The following is a 20277-nucleotide window of genomic DNA, read 5'->3' as shown; positions in this document are numbered from 1 at the left end:
ACTTAATAGTCATTAGCCTATCATTCACCCGCCTGACCTCTACCACGGACTCCCTAAGATGGCTATCTACCAGGATACCCACTCCATTCTTACCCCTCAGGACACCAGAGTACCACAACTTATACCTATCCACGTTTTTCGCCCTCGATCCGACCCACCTAGTCTCCTGGACACACGCTATATTAATCTTCCTCTTCTGCAGGATTTTCGCCAACTCTATGGATTTACTCGTTAGTGAACCTATGTTCCATGACCCGATTCTCAACCTATAGGCTCCCTTGCCCCCTCTACCTCCCCTGCTACCCGACCCACCCCCTGAACCCTACCCCACACTCTGCCCCACCCGAGGACATGCCCTTATTCTATCATCCCAGACTACAGCCACTACACCTACAACAATCTAGAGAAGACTCGCTAGTGCACAACGTACACAAATCAAACTAGAAGGAAACACGTGGTAACTAGTATCCTAGTTTAAAGGTTTAACTATTGCGAAGTAAAGTAACAGTAATTTAGCTACCACCAAAAGGGAAACAGTAAAACAGGAGGTACCAACTCCCGATAATAAAACCTGTGGCTGATTTGTTGTGCTCGATGTAGTTGTATGCTCCCGCCCACTTCCTACCACCCTTGCTGACACTCGCCCAAGTTGCTCTCCTTTGCCAGTTCTCGTGCGCCAAACTTGTATCCAATACTTCGAGAATTCCTGAAAACACAGAAAATACCACGACCCAAAAACCAGAAGGAGCTATCGCCGCTACCACTGGTAAGCAAAGAAGCAGAGCAAAACGATTGCTCTTTTCAATTGAAACAGATGCACCACTAAATGGGAGGAAAAATCAGCTAGATAAATCAAAGTAAAATATGAAATCAGAAGGTGAAAACTCATAGGCAAACCAACAATCACAAGCCCCAAAAATCTGTTCCGATTTCTAGCTCCCAGGAAACACTTGAAAACCAGAAACAAGCTCCCAATTTCTGAAGAGTTTTGAATTTTTGATTTCTACCATGTGTGTTAATCGCTATCTGTATCCTGAAAAGTAAAAACAGGTACTCCAGCGCCGTCATTTCGTCAAATAATCATCGGATTCTCGTCAAATACCATTAATTATGGTATAGAATTGGTAATTCGGTATACTAAGTGTAATTAAGTCAAACCTTAAACATTGAGGGTAATAAGGTTTCCTATGTGGCATAGGAATGTAAAAATTCCTAGTACTATTTTAATTGGTATTTTCCCAGAATATATCTTGTAAATTAAAATATTTTGAATCTGAATACACATTTGAATATTAAGATCTGAATATTGAATAATTAAGAGTGTTTGTTTTCTCCACATTTGAATACGTAAATTTTGTCTTTATTTAAAATCAATAAGTATAAATTCAAATTAAATAGTACTAATTAATTCAATACTATATTAATAAAATATTTTTAAGAAATTATATGGTGGTTGGTGGTGATGTTGGTTAACAGTAGTGGTTATGGGTGTCGACATAGTAGTAGTTAGTGGTGGTGGTGGTTGATAGTAATTATTATGGGTAGTAGATAGTGGATGATAATAGTATTTAATGGTAGTATTTGATGGTGGTCGTGGTTGATAATAGTAATAGGTGATATATTATGGTGGTTGATCGTGGTGATTGGTGATGATTGGTGGTGATGGTTGTAAATGATGGTTAGTGGAAGTGACACCTGACATTCATTGGTTGATAGTAGTTATTATGGGTAGTAGATAGTGGATGATAATAGTATTTAAAGGTAGTATTTGATGGTGGTCGTAGTTGATAATAGTAATGGGTGATATATTATGGTGGTTGATCACGGTGATTGATAATTGTTGTTGTAATGATGGTTGTTGGTGATGGTTGTAAATGATGGCTAATGGAAGTGACAACTGACATTCATGGTTGGCATGGGTAGTGGTTGTGGCTGAGGATAGTGATAATGGGTAGTGGGTGGTGATAGTCTATAATGGTAAAAGACACCGATAACAGTGGTAATGGTGAATAGTGATGAAAGTGTAGGAGCAATAGTGAAATATTATTTTTATAAAATTCTTGAAATAATAACATCTTAATGATATAAGATTTTGTTATAGATCTTAATCATTAATATCTATTCAGGCCCATTAAGTGGTTGTAAAATTGAAAAAACAAACAGTCTTAATGGTTAAGATATGAATGATTTAGATTCAGACCTTCATCTATACTATATTAAAAGCACGAAAACCTTTAGCGAAATATCGTTCACCTTTTTTGCCCTTTAAAAATAGAGTATAACATTGGACAAACTTATAATTTAAGTTATTTTTCTAATATTTAGTACTTCAAAATCAATTAAAATTTTGCTTATCAAAACAGTACTTATTTGAACTAGGTAAAAAAGTCCTAAATATTAAAATATTAATATAAAAAGCTTTATTTCCTTGTTGGTGACTTTAATTTTCTAAACATGAAACGCGGTGATGCTTGTTCTAAGTTTTTGTCCATTTCCTTTCTTACTTTGTTATAGCTAATTTAATCATTTTAGACTAAATTAATTAGATTATTAATAAATTTATTCGTTAAAACTTAATACAACTATAAACGATAAATATATAAAATTTACCACATACTAATTATCCATTAGTTTTTTTTTTAATCCTATGTAGTTAAATTTGTGTCTCATATTCCTATCATGAAAAAATATATACGTAGTTATATTTAGAGTTATAAAAGTATATTTATTGAGTTACATATTTCTTCCCTCAACATTTGATAAAAAACTCTTACATCATTTTGAAAAAAGAAATGTGAAACACCTTTTTATAGCCTTTTTCTTAATGTATTGGTGATTGTGATATGGTTATGTAGTGTACCCTAACAATATAAGTATTATTTTTTAACTATAGTAAGTTGTAACTTGTGTTAAAAATTATTTGTAATATATTACCAATTAATACTTAGATGTAATTAGTCATTATCTTATAAATAACTTTATCGTATAAATAATTAAACATATTTGAATTCATGCCTCTATCTCTCTACAATTATCTTCTACCAAAGAAAGTTGAACGCTTCTCAACATAGAAGTCTGAACATCCAAGGAGGAGTGTTATAAATATATTATATTATGGATGTTCATTTAGTACTCCGTTGTAAATAAGCTTCCTGAAGAAGCTTATCCATATGGGACTCCACCGTAAATATATTTATCTATTTAGTACTATATTGGAAATAAGCTTCCTGAAGAAGCTTATCACTTCGGTACCCGGTTATGGATAAACATTACCCCCAGTAGAAGTTTATCCATACCGGGTATAATAAGCTTATCTTTTCAGTACCTAGTTATGGATAAACATTACCCCCGGTAGAAGATTATCCATACCGGATATAATAAGCTTATCCATTCAGTACTCCGTTATGGATAAATATTGCTCTCAGTAGAAGATTATCCATATCTGGTACAACAGCAGCTTACACAACAGCTTGTAGCAGCTTACACAGCAGCTTGTAGTAGCAGCTTACACAACAACTTATAGTAGCTTACACTGCAGCTTGTAGTAGCAGCTTACACAACAGCTTGTAGTAGCAGCTTACAGAGCAGCTTCCTTTCTTCTATAAATAGAAGAGATTTCAGTTCATTATGTACATCAGTTTGAGTTCGAATAATATATCAGTTTCTCTCTATACTTGTCTTTACTTTACAGTCTTTATTTTATAACACGTTATCAGCACGAAGCTCTACCATCTCGAGCAAATATTTTGAAAGTATCTGAGGTAAGAACTTTCTTTTCCTAAATAATGTCAAATCTTTCTAAACTTGAATTTGTAGCCCTGGATATATCGGGCAAAAGCTACATGTCTTGGGTGCTTGATGCTGAAATTCATCTTGATGCGATGGGTCTGGCAGACACCATCAAGGATAAAAACCAGGCATCAAATCAAGACCGTGCCAAAGCAATGATATTCCTATGCCATCACCTTGATGAGGGCCTGAAAGTGGAATATCTCACTATTAAAGATCCAATCATACTGTGGAATAATTTGAAAGATAGATATGACCACCTGAAGATGGCCGTTCTTCCACAGGCACGTTATGATTGGACTCATCTAAGGCTACAAGATTTTAAATCTATCAGTGAGTATAATTCTGCTATGTTCAGAATTATTTCCCAATTAAAATTATGTGGTGATAATATTACTGATCATGATATGTTGGAGAAAATTTTCACCACTTTTCATGCCTCGAATATGCCCCTGCAGCAACAATATCGAGAGATGGGATTTAAAAAGTATTCTGAACTTATCTCACATCTTCTTATAGCAGAGCAACATAATGGGCTATTAATGAAAAATCATGAAAGTCGACCTATTGGTTCTTGTCCATTCCCTGAAGTGAATGAGACGAACTTCCACCAAGCTAAACGTGGAAGAGGTCGTGGCCCCAGTCGTGGTCATGGCCGTGGTCGGGGAAGAAACCCCAATCATGGTAATAATAATGCACCAAAGAAGCCTCCTCACCACCAGCAGTGGAAAAGGAAGGAACAAAAGCATGAAGCGGTGCAAGCGCCAAATGTAGAAAATGCATGCTATAGATGTGGAGGAAAAGGGCACTGGTCACGTACTTGTCGTACGCCAAAGCACCTGGTTGAGCTTTATCAAGCCTCCCTGAAGAAGACAGAGAAAAATGCTGAAGCAAATTTTATTTCTGAAGATAATTTAGACTTCATGCATTTGGATGTAGCTGATTACTTTGCACTCCCAGAAGGAGAAACAAGTCATGTAATCGGTGGTGAATCTGTAGAAATATAAATATTTTAATTTTTGTTGTTTGTAATAGATAGTATGGTTATGTAATTGTTGTACATAAATAAAAGTTATGCTTTGATAATGATGTTTACTATAATATATTTTATTTATGTTATTTTGAAGAATATGGATAACCCTCAAATTATGTTTGGATCAAAGACAAATCATGAAGATATTTGTGTTATTGATAGTGGAACAACTCATGCCATATTCAACGATCAGAAATACTTTTCTTATTTGCATAAGGAAAAAGCAAATGTTTCAACAATTTCTGGTAATATAAGTTTGATTGAAGGCTCCGGAAGAGCCATAATATTTCTGTCTAAGGGAACAAAACTTATTATAGACAATGCATTGTTCTCCTCCAAGTCCTGAAGAAACTTGTTGAGTTTTATAGATATCCGCCGAAATGGGTATCATGTAGAGACAATAGATGAAATGAACAGGGAATATCTTTGTATTACAAAGAATATTTCTGGCCAGAAATGCATTGTAGAAAAGTTACCAACTTTATCTTCTGGCTTATACTATTCAAAAATTAGTACAATTGAAACACACTCTATCGTAAACCAGAAGTTTACGGATTCAAATACTTTTGTGCTTTGGCATGGCCGTTTGGGCCATCCCGGATCAATAATGATGAGACGAATTACTGAAAATTCGAGTGGGCATCCATTAAAGAACTTGAAGATTCTTACAAATGACGAATTTTCTTGTGATGCTTGTTATCAAGGAAAAATGATCACTAGACCATCACCGATGAAGGTTGGTATTGAATCCCCTGCCTTTTTAGAGCGTATACATGGGGATATATGTGGACCTATTCACCCACCAGGTGGGTTGTTTAGATATTTTATGGTCCTAATAGATGCATCTTCAAGATGGTCTCATGTGTGCCTACTATCATCTCGCAACCTGGCGTTTGCAAAGCTATTAGCCCAAATAATTCGATTAAGGGCACAATTCCCAGATTATCCTATAAAGGCCATTCGCCTTGATAATGCTGGAGAATTCTCATCTCAAGCTTTTGATGATTATTGTCTATCAGTTGGGATAAAAGTTGAACATCCTGTAGCTTATGTTCATACTCAAAATGGCCATGCAGAGTCATTTATTAAACGCCTGCAATTGATAGCAAGACCACTACTTATGAAAACAAAATTGCTCACTACTGTTTGGGACCATGCTATCTTGCATGCAACATCACTTATCCGTCTCAGACCGACACATTATAATAAATATTCTCCGTCACAATTAGTTTTTGGTCATGAACCAAATATTGCCCATCTACGAATTTTCGGATGTGCTGTATATGTGCCAGTAGCACCACCACAACGTAGTAAGATGGGACCACAGAGAAGGATAGGAATATATGTTGGGTTTGAATCACCCTCTATTATTCGCTATCTTGAACCATTGACAGGAGATTTATTTACTGCTCGATTTGCAGATTGTCGGTTTGATGAAACAAATTTCCCACAATTAGGGGGAGAGAAAAAGGAAATCAAAAGAGAAATTGTGTGGAAAGTTTCATCATTATCTCACTTTGATCCCCGTACCCCTATATGTAATCAGGAGGTCCAGAAGATCATCCATTTACAGAATATAGCAAATCAAATGCCAGACGCATTTACTGATTTGAAAAGGATAACTAAGTCACATATCCCAGCAGAGAATGTGCCTATCCGAATTGATGTCCCAGTAGGACCATCTACTAGCATGAGAGCTAGTGAACCTAAAGCACGCCTGAAGCGTGGTAGGCCTTTGGGTTCTAAGGATCGAAATCCTCGAAAAAGAAAATCGACAAATGATCAAAACGATACTATGAAGGGATCTCCTGAAGAGACCCAAAATCTGATTAGTTCTGAGATTCCTGAAGAAATCAATGAACCCGAAGCTCATGTGAGTGAGGAACTTTTAATAAGTTCGAACGGTGATGGGATTAATTTAAATCGATTTGAAATAGTGGTGGATAATTTTTTTGCATATAATGTTGCACTTAATATTATGCAAGATAGTGAGGATCTTGAACCTCGATCTGTCGAAGAATGTCGACAAAGATCTAATTGGCCAAAATGGCAAGAGGCAATTCAATCGGAATTGAAGTCACTTGCTAAAAGAGAGGTCTTTGGGCCAGTAGTCCAAACACCTGCTGGTATAAAACCAGTTGGTCATAAATGGGTTTTTGTGCGAAAAAGGAATGATAAAAATGAAGTTGAAAGATACAAAGCTCGCCTTGTTGCACAAGGATTCTCACAACGACCTGGAGTCGATTTTGATGAAACATATTCACCTGTTATGGATGCCATAACATTTCAATATCTCATCAGTTTAGCACTACATGAAAAGCTCGAAATACATCTAATGGATGTAGTTACAGCTTATCTGTACGGTTCACTTGATAATGAAATTTATATGAAAATTCCTGAAGGATTTAAAATGCCTGAAGCAAAATCTCAGGAAATGTATTCAATCAGATTACAAAAATTTTTGTACGGTTTAAAGCAATCTGGGCGCATGTGGTATAATCGCCTTAGTGAATATTTGCTGAAAGAAGGTTACATAAATGATGTTATTTGTCCATGTATTTTTATAAAGAAAGTGGCATCAAAATTTGTTATACTTGCTGTTTATGTTGATGACATAAATCTTGTTGGAACTCCAGAAGAGCTTCAAAAGGCAATTGAATATCTTAAGAAAGAATTTGAGATGAAAGATCTTGGAAAGACAAAACTTTGTCTTGGTCTGCAAATTGAACATTTAGCAGACGGGATCTTTATCCATCAATCTGCCTATACAGAAAGGGTCTTAAAACGCTTTTACATGGACAAAGCGCACCCATTGAGTACACCAATGGTTGTTCGATCACTTGAAGTGAATAAGGATTTGTTCCGACCTCCAGAAGAGGACGAGGAACTCCTTGGTCCCGAAGTACCCTATCTCAGTGCAATTGGTGCACTAATGTATCTTGCTAATGCTACAAGGCCTGACATAACATTTTCTGTTAATTTACTAGCAAGATATAGTTCTTCTTCTACACGGAGACATTGGAACGGGATTAAGCATATATTGCGATATTTAAAGGGAACTCTTGATATGAGTTTGTTTTATGCTAACAAAGATAGTGCAGACCTTGTTGGTTATGCAGATGCAGGTTATTTATCTGATCCCCATAAAGCTCGATCTCAAACCGGCTACGTATTTACATATGGAAGTACTATCATATCATGGCGCTCCACAAAGCAATCTATTGTTGCTACTTCTTCAAATCACGCTGAGATAATAGCTATTCATGAAACAAGTAGGGAATGCGTATGGTTGAGATCAATAATTCATTTTATTCGAGAAAAATGTGGTTTGGAATGTGAGAAAAGACCCACAATTTTATACGAAGACAATGCTGCATGCATAGCCCAATTGAAGGGAGGATTTATAAAAGGAGATAGAACGAAGCACATTTCACCAAAATTATTCTATACACACGATCTTCAGAAAAATGGTGACATTGATGTGCAACAAATCCGTTCAAGTGATAATCCAGCAGATTTATTCACTAAATCTTTGCCAACTTCAACTTTTGAGAAGATGGTATACAATATTGGAACGCGGAGACTCAAATATTTGAAACAAGGTTTTCATCAGGGGGAGTAAAATACGCGATGCACTCTTTTTCCCTTACTAAGGTTTTTTCCCATGGGGTTTTCCTTATAAGGTTTTTAATGAGGCACCTAACAATGCGTATTACTAAATATGTGTACTCTTTTTCCTTCACTAGAATTTTTTTCCCACGTGATTTTTCCTAGTGAGGTTTTAATGAGACACATTATCTTTTAATGAACATCCAAGGAGGAGTGTTATAAATATATTATATTATGGATGTTCATTTAGTACTCCGTTGTAAATAAGCTTCCTGAAGAAGCTTATCCATATGGGACTCCACCGTAAATATATTTATCTATTTAGTACTATATTGGAAATAAGCTTCCTGAAGAAGCTTATCACTTCGGTACCCGGTTATGGATAAACATTACCCCCAGTAGAAGTTTATCCATACCGGGTATAATAAGCTTATCTTTTCAGTACCTGGTTATGGATAAACATTACCCCCGGTAGAAGATTATCCATACCGGATATAATAAGCTTATCCATTCAGTACTCCGTTATGGATAAATATTGCTCTCAGTAGAAGATTATCCACATCTGGTACAGCAGCAGCTTACACAGCAGCTTGTAGCAGCTTACACAGCAGCTTGTAGTAGCAGCTTACACAGCAGCTTATAGTAGCTTACACTGCAGCTTGTAGTAGCAGCTTACACAGCAGCTTATAGTAGCAGCTTACACAACAGCTTATAGTAGCAGCTTACAGAGCAGCTTCCTTTCTTCTATAAATAGAAGAGATTTCAGTTCATTATGTACATCAGTTTGAGTTCGAATAATATATCAGTCTCTCTCTATACTTGTCTTTACTTTACAGTCTTTATTTTATAACAGAAATAACTATTTTCCCCATTTTAGATTAAATATGAAAGATACAAAAGTTTCTGAAGCTTTAGTTTGATGAGTGTTGTACATCATCTTCATCTTAAATTCGGTGAGAAATCATGAATGATTTACTATGCTTTTATCATAGCGATAAAAATATGATCAAAACATATACTTAATTGACATGTACTAAAGTACTGAGTTTTCAATTCAAAAGAAAGTTATGAGTACTCTTTTTACTAAAATAGATTTTCAAAACTTGCTCAAAGAAAACTCTTTTAGTAGTATTTTTTATTGATTAAAATAGAATAAAGGTATATAAAAATATTTTCTCTCGGTTCATTGACCCTATTTGTGTCTTTAGGATGAACTTGAAAATAACAATTCAAAACGTATTTTAAATTTTTTTTTAAATCTTCAAGACTTGCGTAATCTTGCTAAAAATAGAAAGAAAGTGACAAAATTATGAAACTAAAATAAATTTTAAGTTGAAGGACTTTTATAGGACAACTTCTTTCTTTATTGTATTAACGGTATAGAATTAATATTCATTCTTTTCTAAGAACATATATATTTTATTTTATACCCTGAACACAATTTCTTATACTATATACTATAATAAAGTAGGCATTTATGAGATTTTTTTTAAAAAAATTACAGCAACACGCGCAACGCGCGCGTACAGCCTAAATGTTGTCCACTGCTAAGGTCCAATACATTTTTTACCCCGTTAAGCTCCACTTGGCCACTAATCATATTTCATGTTTACGAATACTGATTTGACCATCAGTTTTTTGTAAAATTTTAAACTTAAATATTTAAGATATTTGAAAAATATGAAAAAACTTATTTTAGGAGTATTTCAAGCATAAATACTTATGTCAAACACAATTTCATTGTTTTGTCGTATATCTATTGCTTGAGAATCAAGTAAAAATACTATTATATACGGTGCCATTATTTCGAAATCGGAGAACTGCATCGAGGGTCAGCCTCATAATGGATCAGGCCTGAGCACGAAAACAAGGTACCGAGTTCAGAGATCGAGGTATCCATTGAGATCGAGATCCCCGACGATCGAGACCAGATGTGATCAGCTTCGAGCGGAACGCAATAATGGAAAGGCGAAATATCCGTAACCGGTCGAAGATCACGGCGGAAATCTCGAAATGGATCAAATCAAGGGTTGTTATTTGTATCAATCATGGGATTTACTTCCGTAATTAGAATTGTACCACAATTAGGATTCCTCTAGTATATAAAGAGGGGTCCCCATCATTTGTAAACACCTTACATTCAGAGAGATCAAAGCAATATAATATTTCTCTATTGTTCATCAATTTATTGTTCTTTAATTGTTCTTACTTTACTACTCTCGAGGGTTTACCAACTTGAGGATACTGTCTCAACATCGGTTTGCTTTATATTCTTGTCAATTCCATCACTTATCTCTAAATAAATCAATTGGTATTAAGTGAAATTACGTGTCCTTAAAATCACATTATAAGTTTAATTGTTACTCGATTTTTAGGTTAAACAACTATCAATTATTTTGCGTTTGAGAGAATAAAGTAAAATTACTATCAGTTAGTTTGTGAGAAAAACGCATAGGGCGAACATGGTAATTAAACACTTATTCGCATTCAGAATTTAAACTAAGCCGGTAAATGTAAGATATTTATTTGTCATCGTATACTTATCAATTCCATTTCCAACCGTATAAGAGACAAAAGAAATACTATGAAAATTCAAAGTTTAAATCAGAGGATATTGTTCTAACATAGTAATAAACTTCGATATAATTTTTTTTTTTTTTGTAGTGAACTACAAAATCAATTGACCGTTTAAATCACCACGTCAATATCTAGACTAGATAGTGTGAACTCTTAACAACTTACCATATTTAAGCAATCCCAAGAATAAAAAGAGAATAAAATCCAATTTAAGGATCAATAAATGGAAATAAAATAAAAACGGAGTGGCATTTACGCCAAATTACGTGTCTATCAATGTCAAATGGCACCACCTTCATCTGAAATTCGTGCTAAGCTTTATTTTTTTTATATATATACTTCCTTTTGAAGCACTCACATTTATTGAAATTCCAAAAGACTAAAAAAACCAAAAATGCTCTGACTTTACGAGGACGTGTGGCATTCATGAAGTGATACTTGGAATTCCAAAACAGCACCCAGAAACCAACGTCTTGCATGGCTTTGCAGTCTTCTTGAATTTTCATTACTCACAGTTCTTTATTCAACAATCATATTACTATTCAAATTCTTGATATTCGCAGTTCATGGATTGTAGAGGAAAGAAGAAGTGACAAGAGGGAAACTCTGCTGTAAGTATAGCCTTTGCATGTTAAGAGGTAATTCTGGAATTTTATCTTTGGAACCCCTTTTGGTCTTAGATATAGTTTATTTACCCTTATTTTGTAAGGATTTAAATTGTAAATTATAATAATTTAGTGCTATTTTTGTCATGTACGGCTCATTTTTCTTTTAAGAAGATTTATTTGGAGCTAGAAACTTCAAACTTGCTGAACTATAGGTAACACTTAGGGCAAAGCTGTGCATGTTGTATTTATCCATATACTAGAGGAGAGTCCTAATACATGTAGAATACAATCTTAACCTATATCTAACAATTATTATCTTTGTGCCTTTTCTTTCTTCTTTTTCGTTTTTGGGGTCCAGAAATCTTGGTATCTTGGTTGAACTACTCTCAAAGGATTATCAATTTTCTGCTAGTTCAGTTTTTCTTTTGAAATTGCTCTGTTAAATCTTTTTTTGTTTTGATTCTTCATCTTCCACCCCCAAACCCAAACACCCCCCCCCCCCCCCCCAAAAAAAAAAAAGAAAAGGAAAAAAGACTGATGATGCCTTTGTAATGCCAGTGGTTCAATCAGAATTCAAGTGATTGGCAAAGAGATGGATTAGGCTAGTGATTTAATCAAGAGATAGAAATTATGGGTTCTGAGTTCCATCTATTTCTGTGCCGGGCTGAGACCAGGAGAGCATTATGGCTAATGGGAAGTGTGTTTGCATTTGTCATACTAGTTCAATACTTACAACTTCCATATGGAACCCTTATAGGATCCCTATTTTCTGGTTTAAATTCCAATAAAATGAACAATAATAATGCACAACTCAATGTTACCGCGGGATTTGATGGGAAAATCAAGATAAACGACTACAATTTTTCGACTGAGTCAAAGACGATTGGTAATCCTGAAGATACAACTTTAATTCAGCAGTCCACACAGCCGAATGATAGTTCTGGAGTGGAATTGCTTAAACCAAACAGGACGTTAGCACCAGATAAAGCTAAGGAAGTTGGCTACATATTCAATGGTAATAATGAAAATGTAGCCCCGATGTTTGAAGAACAAAGCAAAGATGATATTGTCCCTCTAGCCTCTAACGTCGCATCATCGCCAATGATTTCACCAGCTCCCTCTGTTTCGCTTACACAAGTTAATGATAATTTGACCACTCGGGGTAGTTCTCATAATCGCCATGGTGCCACAACTACTCAGAATGATGAAGTAGCTGTGATCGTCCCTTTAAACTCGAATGCTACATCACAGCCCATGAATTTACCAGCTCCCTCTGTTTCACTTAGACATGTTGGTGATAATTCGACTGCTCTGGCTAGTTCTCATAATCCCTATGATATCACCACTACTCCAAGAAATGGTTCCACTACGACCAACTCCCCGGCTGTGAAGGAAGCGACAGATAGGCCAGTGGAAGAAGTAGTGTCAATATCTGAAATGACTAAAATGATGCTCCGGAGTCATCCCTCGAGCCTTCTAACGGTACGTCTAGGTCTATGTAAGATAAAGGAAAGCTAATTCATTGAAGGAAATTGTTGCTAATCCCTTTTCTATATTGAATTCTGCCAGAAGCCAATGTGGTCTTCGGCCAGTGATGAAGGATTGCGGAGTGCAAAGTCACAGATCGAAAGTGCAGCCAACATTATCAGTGATCCAGGCCTACATGCACCAGTTTATCACAATGTTTCAAAATTTAAAAGGTACACATTAGTTTACCAGTAGTGGTAGTTCTGGTTGTCATAAATTCGTCTCCACCTATTAAAATTGTCCTAAAAAGAAAGAATTTATTCATTGCTACTGTATCTATATTAGACTCTTGACTTGTCTAGTACTTGATCAGTCATGGTGTCCACACCATGTTCTGTCAGTTTCACTTTTCAAGTTATTTACTTGCATATCTGAAAGAAGAAAGAATTAGTTATCACAAAGTTAATCTTTCCCAAAGAGTAATTATTTTATGTCACTAAGTTGTTCACAAGGTAGGGGTAAGGTCTGCGTACGCTATACCCCAGACCCTACTTTGTGGGTTTGTCGTTTGGGTTTGTTGTTGTTGTTGTTATTGTACTAAGTTGTTCTCGAGAAGACAAATTGGCTTTTGCTGGTTCGGTTGAATCTTGAGATAACAGTATGTTTAATGGATTTTTTCATGAAATGCAGGAGCTATGAGTTAATGGAACGGAGTCTCAAGGTTTACATATACAGGGAGGGAAAGAGACCAGTATTTCATCAACCAAGGCTCAAGGGCATCTATGCTTCAGAAGGTTGGTTCATGCAGCAGTTAAAAGCAAGCCAGCATTTCCTTACCAATGACCCAAACAAAGCACACCTATTTTACTTGCCCTTTAGTTCTCAAATTTTGGGAGAAGTTGTGTATGTGCGCGGTTCTCACAGCTTCACCAACCTAAAAGCATATTTGAAGAACTATGTTGATTTGATCAAGGGAAGATATCCATTCTGGAACAGAACACAAGGAGCTGATCATTTTCTTGTTGCTTGCCACGACTGGGTATGTTTTACGAGCTTTTGATATCATCTATGTTCAATCTATTTCTCTATGTAGAGTTGTATTATATATATCATTTCCAGGTTTCTCTTTCGGAGAATAAGAGTTGTGTATGGTTATGAAGTGTCGTTTCTTCTTCTATTTTAGGCCCCAGAAGAAACTAGGCATGAGATGGCCAATTGCATAAAGTCTTTTTGCAATGCTGATTTGAAAGAAGGATTCAAGTTAGGAAAGGATGCTCCTCTACCGGAAACAAATATTGGCTCAGCTGATCCCTCGAGAAGCCTTGGAGGCAAACGTCCTAGTCAACGAGAATTCCTTGCTTTCTTCGCAGGCAGTATGCATGGGTATGTCCGTCCTATTCTTTTAAAGTACTGGCAAAACAAAGATCCAAACATGAAAATCTTTGGGCGGATGCGCAAGACTGACTACATCCAGCACATGAAGAGCAGTAGATACTGCATTTGTGCAAGAGGTTATGAAGTCAACAGTCCACGAGTCGTGGAGGCTATTTCATATGAGTGCGTTCCCGTGATCATATCTGATAACTTCATACCACCATTTTTGGAGACATTGAACTGGGAGTCCTTTGCTGTTTTCATCCAAGAGAAGGACATTCCTAATCTAAAGTCTATACTCGAATCGATCCCACTAAGAAGATATGTGAAACTGTATCACAATGTGAAGAAGGTACAACAACATTTCCTTTGGCATCCTGAACCTGTAAAGTATGACATTTTCCACATGATACTTCATTCTATTTGGTACAATAGAGTTTTCCAGATTGCATCCTAGCTAGTTTTGTTTATCATCATCTTGTGCTTTGGAAAGGAAAGCAGAGTACATAAATGTGAGCACATTATTTCGATTTATTGCCAAGAAACTTGCTATTAGAGTTTTTTGTTTACGCGATGAGCAATAATGAAAGGATTGTCATTTGGTGATTGATCTTCAAATGAATGTTATATATGAATTACTTACTTTAATGGGCTTTTGGTCTTAAACTAATTTAATTTATGTATTGTTTGTTGGGAATAAACCCCGTAAAAATAGTATTCACGGTATTAGTGATAAACGCAGAACACTAAGTTATGGTTAAATCAGCAAGAATAGAAATGCAGCAATAATGACACCAAGATTTTACGTGGAAACCCTTCTGAATAAGGGAAAAAACCACGGCCAAGAAGAGCAACTGATATCACTATAGCGAGGAATTTTACACTGTGTAGTAACGAGTAAAAAATACTCCTAAGACCACTACACCCTCAAAAGAAATAAACACTCTTTTGTTTTTTTCCACCTCACTACAATATCTCTCACACTCTATTTTTCTTCACAAACTATTTTCTTATAGTTTATGGAATACCTTGCTTTCTCTTTTCTCTCTTTGTTAGTATGTAGAAATGAGAGTTAAGCTCTCCTTTTATAGCTAAAACCTCACTCTCTAAAGCCTACAATATTTGACAATTTACACACCCTTTTCACAATTTCAACAAGGTTGGCTACCAAACCAAACCAAGTCAATAAAATTGGCTACCAAATTATACAAATTCAACAAGGTTGGCTACCAAACCAAACCAAGTCAACCAAATTGGCTACCAAATCATTTGAATGAGATGGACACCATATCAATCTCCCCCTCCAGTCTCATTCATCTAGAGGAGGTAGTACTATCTTCTAGTTTGAGTGCATGCCGACAAGTTCTTTGCATAGCTCGAACTTGTCTCTTGGTACCACCTTGGTCAACATATATGCAGGATTTTCACTCGTGTGAATCTTTTTGACTTGAAGTGATTCGTTCTCCACTTGCTCACGAATCCAATGATATCTGACGTCAATGTATTTTGTTCTCGCATGGTACATGGAGTTTTTGCTCAGGTCTATTGCACTCTGACTGTCGCAATAGACAACATACTCCATCTATCGCAATCCAAGTTCTTGAAGAAATCTCTTGAGCCATATCATCTCTTTGCCAGCTTCAGTAACCACAATATACTCCGCTTCAGTTGTAGATAGTGCGACACACTTCTGCAACTTCGACTACCATGATATAGCTCCCCCTGAAAAAGTAAACAAATATCCAGTAGTGGATTTTCTGTTATCAAGGTCACCTGCCATATCAGAATCTGTATAGCCATTCAAAATTGGATTTGATCCTCCAAAACATAAGCATTCACGTGAGCTTCCTCTTAGAGACCTGAGTATCCACTTTACAGCTTCCCAATGCTCTTTTCCTGGATTTTCGAGAAATCTGCTAACAACACCGACTGCATGAGCAATATCTGGTCGAGTGCATACCATTGCATACATCAAACTTCCAACGGCAGAGGAATAAGGAATCTTGGCCATTCCCTCTTTTTCCTCCGTTGTTGTTGGACACATCTTCTTGCTCAACTTCAGATGACCAGGAAGAGGTGTGCAAACCAACTTAGCACTTTTCATATTGAAGCGCTCCAGTACACGTTCTATGTACTTCTCCTGTGACAAGTAAAGCTTTCTTTCGTTTCTCGAACGAGTAATTCTCATGCCCAAAATCTGCTTAGCATGACCCAAGTCTTTCATTGCAAAAGACTTATTCAACTGTTTCTTCAACTCGTCAATCTTAGAAGAATTCCTGCCCACAATCAACATATCATCCACATATAGCAAGAGGATGATAAAATCGTCATCAAAAAATCTTTGTACAAATACACAGTGATCTGAAGAAGTCTTCTTGTAGCCTTGCTCCCCCATAACAGACTCAAACTTCTTGTACCACTGTCTGGGAGCTTGCTTCAATCCATATAGACTCTTTTTAAGTTTGCATACAAGATTTTCTTTACCTTTTGCCTTGAAGCCTTCAGGTTGTTCCATATAAATCTCCTCTTCTAAGTCACCGTGAAGAAAAGCAGTCTTCACATCCATCTGCTCAATCTCCAAATCAAGACTGACAGTCAAACCAAGAACTGTCCGAATGGAGGACATTTTTACGACAGGAGAAAATATTTCGTCAAAGTCAATACCTTTCCTTTGACCAAATCCCTTGACAATCAATCTAGCTTTGTATCTGGGCTTCAAACTATGTTCTTCAGCTTTAACTTTGAACACCCACTTGTTCTTCAAAGCTCTCATGCCCTTAGGCAATTTTACTAACTCATAAGTATGGTTCTCATGCAGAGATTTCATCTCATCTTGCATGGCTTCAATCCATTGATCCTTGTTCTCATCTTCTATGGCCTCCGCATAACATTCAGGCTCTCCCCCATCAGTGAGTAATACATATTCATTGGGTGAATAACAGGAGGAAGGAGTACGAGGTCTAGAAGACCTCCTGAGTGGAATATCTAACTCGTCCACAGCTTCGTGAGTAAGAGCATCTACCTCATCAACATTAACATTGTTATCCCCATCACGATCAATAAGTTGATTTGGAAATATGGTTCTGGGCATCACCATCATCATTGAGCCCACCAGTGTCATCCCCATTTGTATGAGGAACTTGATCAAGATTAACTAAACCTTCAGAACTTGAAGATTTTAACTTCTCCGCTTTGTTAATATCTTCAATGGTTTGATCCTCCACGAAGATAACATCACGGCTTCTCACAACCTTCTTCTCAATTGGATCATATAGCCTGTAACCAAACTCATCAAGGCCATAACCAATGAATATGCACTGCCTTGTCTTGGCAGTTAACTTTGACCTCTCATCTTTAGGCACATGTACAAAAGCTTTGCAACCAAACACTTTCAAGTGGTCATAGGAGACATCCTTGTCATACCAAACTTTGTTTGGAATATCACTTTGCAAAGCAACCGCACGGGATAGATTAATAACATGTGCGGCGGTCAACAAAGCCTCACCCCAAAAGGAATTCGGCAACTTTGCTTCAGAAAGCAAACATCTGACTCTTTCCATCAATGTCCTGTTCATCCTTTCTGCTAAACCATTAAGTTGAGGAGTCTTAGGAGGAGTCTTCTGGTGTCTGATACCCTGTTGTTTGCAGTATTCGTCAAATGGTCCACAATATTCACCACCGTTATCAGTACGAATACACTTCACTTCTTTCCAGTTTCTCTTTCAACTGAAGTCTGAAACTGCTCAAAGACACCCAACACTTGGTCTTTAGTCTTCAAGATGTAGACCCAAAGTTTCCTTGAACAATCATCAAAAGGTAGCAAAATAAAGTGCACCACACAAAGTTTTTGTCTTCATTGGACCACATAAATCTGAATGTACCAACTCAAGCAACTCTGTCTTTCTTGAAGGAGGATGAGACTGGAAAGAAACTCTTTTTTGTTTTCCAGCCAAGCAGTGCTCACATTTTTTTAATTTTGCACTTTCAAAATTTGACAACAATTTCTTCTTGGCCAGAACATTTAGTCCTTTCTCGCTAATGTGGATAAGCCTCTTATGCCATAACGTTGAAGAGTTATGGCTCTCAACGGCATTCACCATATCAACACAGGTAGAGGCTGTAGTCCAGTATAGACCACGACGCTTTTCTCCACGAGCCACAATCATGGAGCCCTTAGTGAGCTTCCACTTTCTAGCACCATTGGTACTGACATATCCCTCATCATCCAAAACACCAACAGAGATCAAGTGCAAACGAACATCAGGTGCATGCTTTACATTGTTTAAAACTAGTTTAGTTCCAATACTAGTTTCCAAACAAATCATTCCAACACCAGCCACCCTAGATACAGTCTCATTACCCATACTCAGAGTTCCAAAGTCACCCTGAGTATATGATGAGAAAAATTCCTTCCTTGATGTCACATGAGATGCGGCACCACTGTCCACAACCCAGCTTGACTCATCACAAGCAATATTTATCAGATCCGCATCAAGGACTGTAACAAGATCTTCTGTAGTGACAGTGGCCACACGATTGCCATCTTCTTTCTGTTCTTCCTTGTCTCTATTCTCCTTTTTCAAAATCCGGCAGAACTTCTTTGTGTGCCCTTTCTTCCCGCAATGATAACACTCAATATCTTTAAGTCTGCTTCTGGATTTGCTTCTATTATGTTCTCTGTTTTGAGAACCCCGATTCTTGTTTCTCCCCCTAGAGTCAGTCACCAAGACATCTGATGAGAAGGAACCCTGAGATTTTCTTCTCATCTCTTCATTTAGAAGGCTGCTCTTGGCAAGATCCATAGAGATCACATCATCCGGAGCAGAATTTGATAATGAAGTTCTAAGAATTTCCCAAGAATCTGGTAGGGAACCAAGTAGAAACAAGCCTTGAATTTCTTCGTCAAATTTAATGCCCATAGCAGATAACTGGTTCATGATCCCCTGAAAATTATTCAGATGATCTGTCATCGCGGAACCATCGTGGTATTTTAAACCCAACATCTGCTTTATCAAAAACATCTTGTTGTTTCCAGTTTTCTGAGCATACAAACTTTCAAGGTGCTCCCATAGGGTCCGAGCATGTGTCTCCCCAGAAATATGGTTCAAAACATTATCGTCAACCCACTGTCTAATAAAGCCGCAAACCTGCCTGTGTAACAGATTCCACTCTTCATCTGATTTATTATCAGACTTTACAGTGGCGAAGACAGGTTGATGAAAATTCTTGACATAGAGTAAATCTTCCATTTTGCCCTTCCAAATAGCATAATTTGTGCCATTCAAGGTAACCATTCTACTAGTGTTGGCTTCCATCGTTTATCACAAATACAAATACTATTTATTAGGAGACCAAAGTAATTTTTTTCTGATGTGGAAGTTCAGACTGTGCTGCAACCACAGAGCATACTCAGATAGAACCTTGGCTCTGATACCACTTGTTGGGAATAAACCCCGTAAAAATAGTATTCACGGTATTAGTGATAAACGCAGAACACTAAGTTATGGTTAAATCAGCAAGAATAGAAATGCAGCAATAATGACACCAAGATTTTACGTGGAAACCCTTCTGAATAAGGGAAAAAACCACGGCCAAGAAGAACAACTGATATCACTATAGCGAGGAATTTTACACTGTGTAGTAACGAGTAAAAAATACTCCTAAGACCACTACACCCTCAAAAGAAATAAACACTCTTTTGCTTTTTTCCACCTCACTACAATATCTCTCACACTCTATTTTTCTTCACAAACTATTTTCTTATAGTTTATGGAATACCTTGCTCTCTCTTTTCTCTCTTTGTTGGTGTGTAGAAATGAG

The 20277-nt window shown here is 36.7% G+C and overlaps 1 protein-coding gene across 2 annotated transcripts; it reads left to right on the top strand.

Moving 5' to 3' along the window:
- The first annotated feature begins 11392 nt into the window (after window positions 1-11392).
- LOC107828025 (putative glycosyltransferase At5g03795) lies at window positions 11393-15047 on the top strand. 2 transcript variants are annotated; one of them, XM_016655275.2, is made up of 5 exons: window positions 11393-11646; window positions 12175-13098; window positions 13186-13316; window positions 13774-14122; window positions 14267-15047. In XM_016655275.2, the coding sequence occupies exons 2-5, from the start codon at window positions 12247-12249 to the stop codon at window positions 14912-14914; spliced, it is 1980 nt and encodes a 659-aa protein (XP_016510761.1). In that variant the 5' UTR covers window positions 11393-11646; window positions 12175-12246; the 3' UTR covers window positions 14915-15047. The 2 variants fall into 2 exon arrangements, with proteins under 2 accessions (XP_016510761.1, XP_075107252.1); XM_075251151.1 differs by lacking the exon at window positions 11393-11646 and having other exon boundaries at window positions 12129-13098.
- The last annotated feature ends 5230 nt before the right edge of the window (window positions 15048-20277 follow it).

Source organism: Nicotiana tabacum, chromosome 1 (assembly GCF_000715075.1).
Source record: "Nicotiana tabacum cultivar K326 chromosome 1, ASM71507v2, whole genome shotgun sequence".
In the NCBI taxonomy this organism is placed as follows: domain Eukaryota; kingdom Viridiplantae; phylum Streptophyta; class Magnoliopsida; order Solanales; family Solanaceae; genus Nicotiana; species Nicotiana tabacum.
Note: the sequence above shows the minus strand (reverse complement) of the source record. Positions and strands in the feature narration are given on the sequence as shown.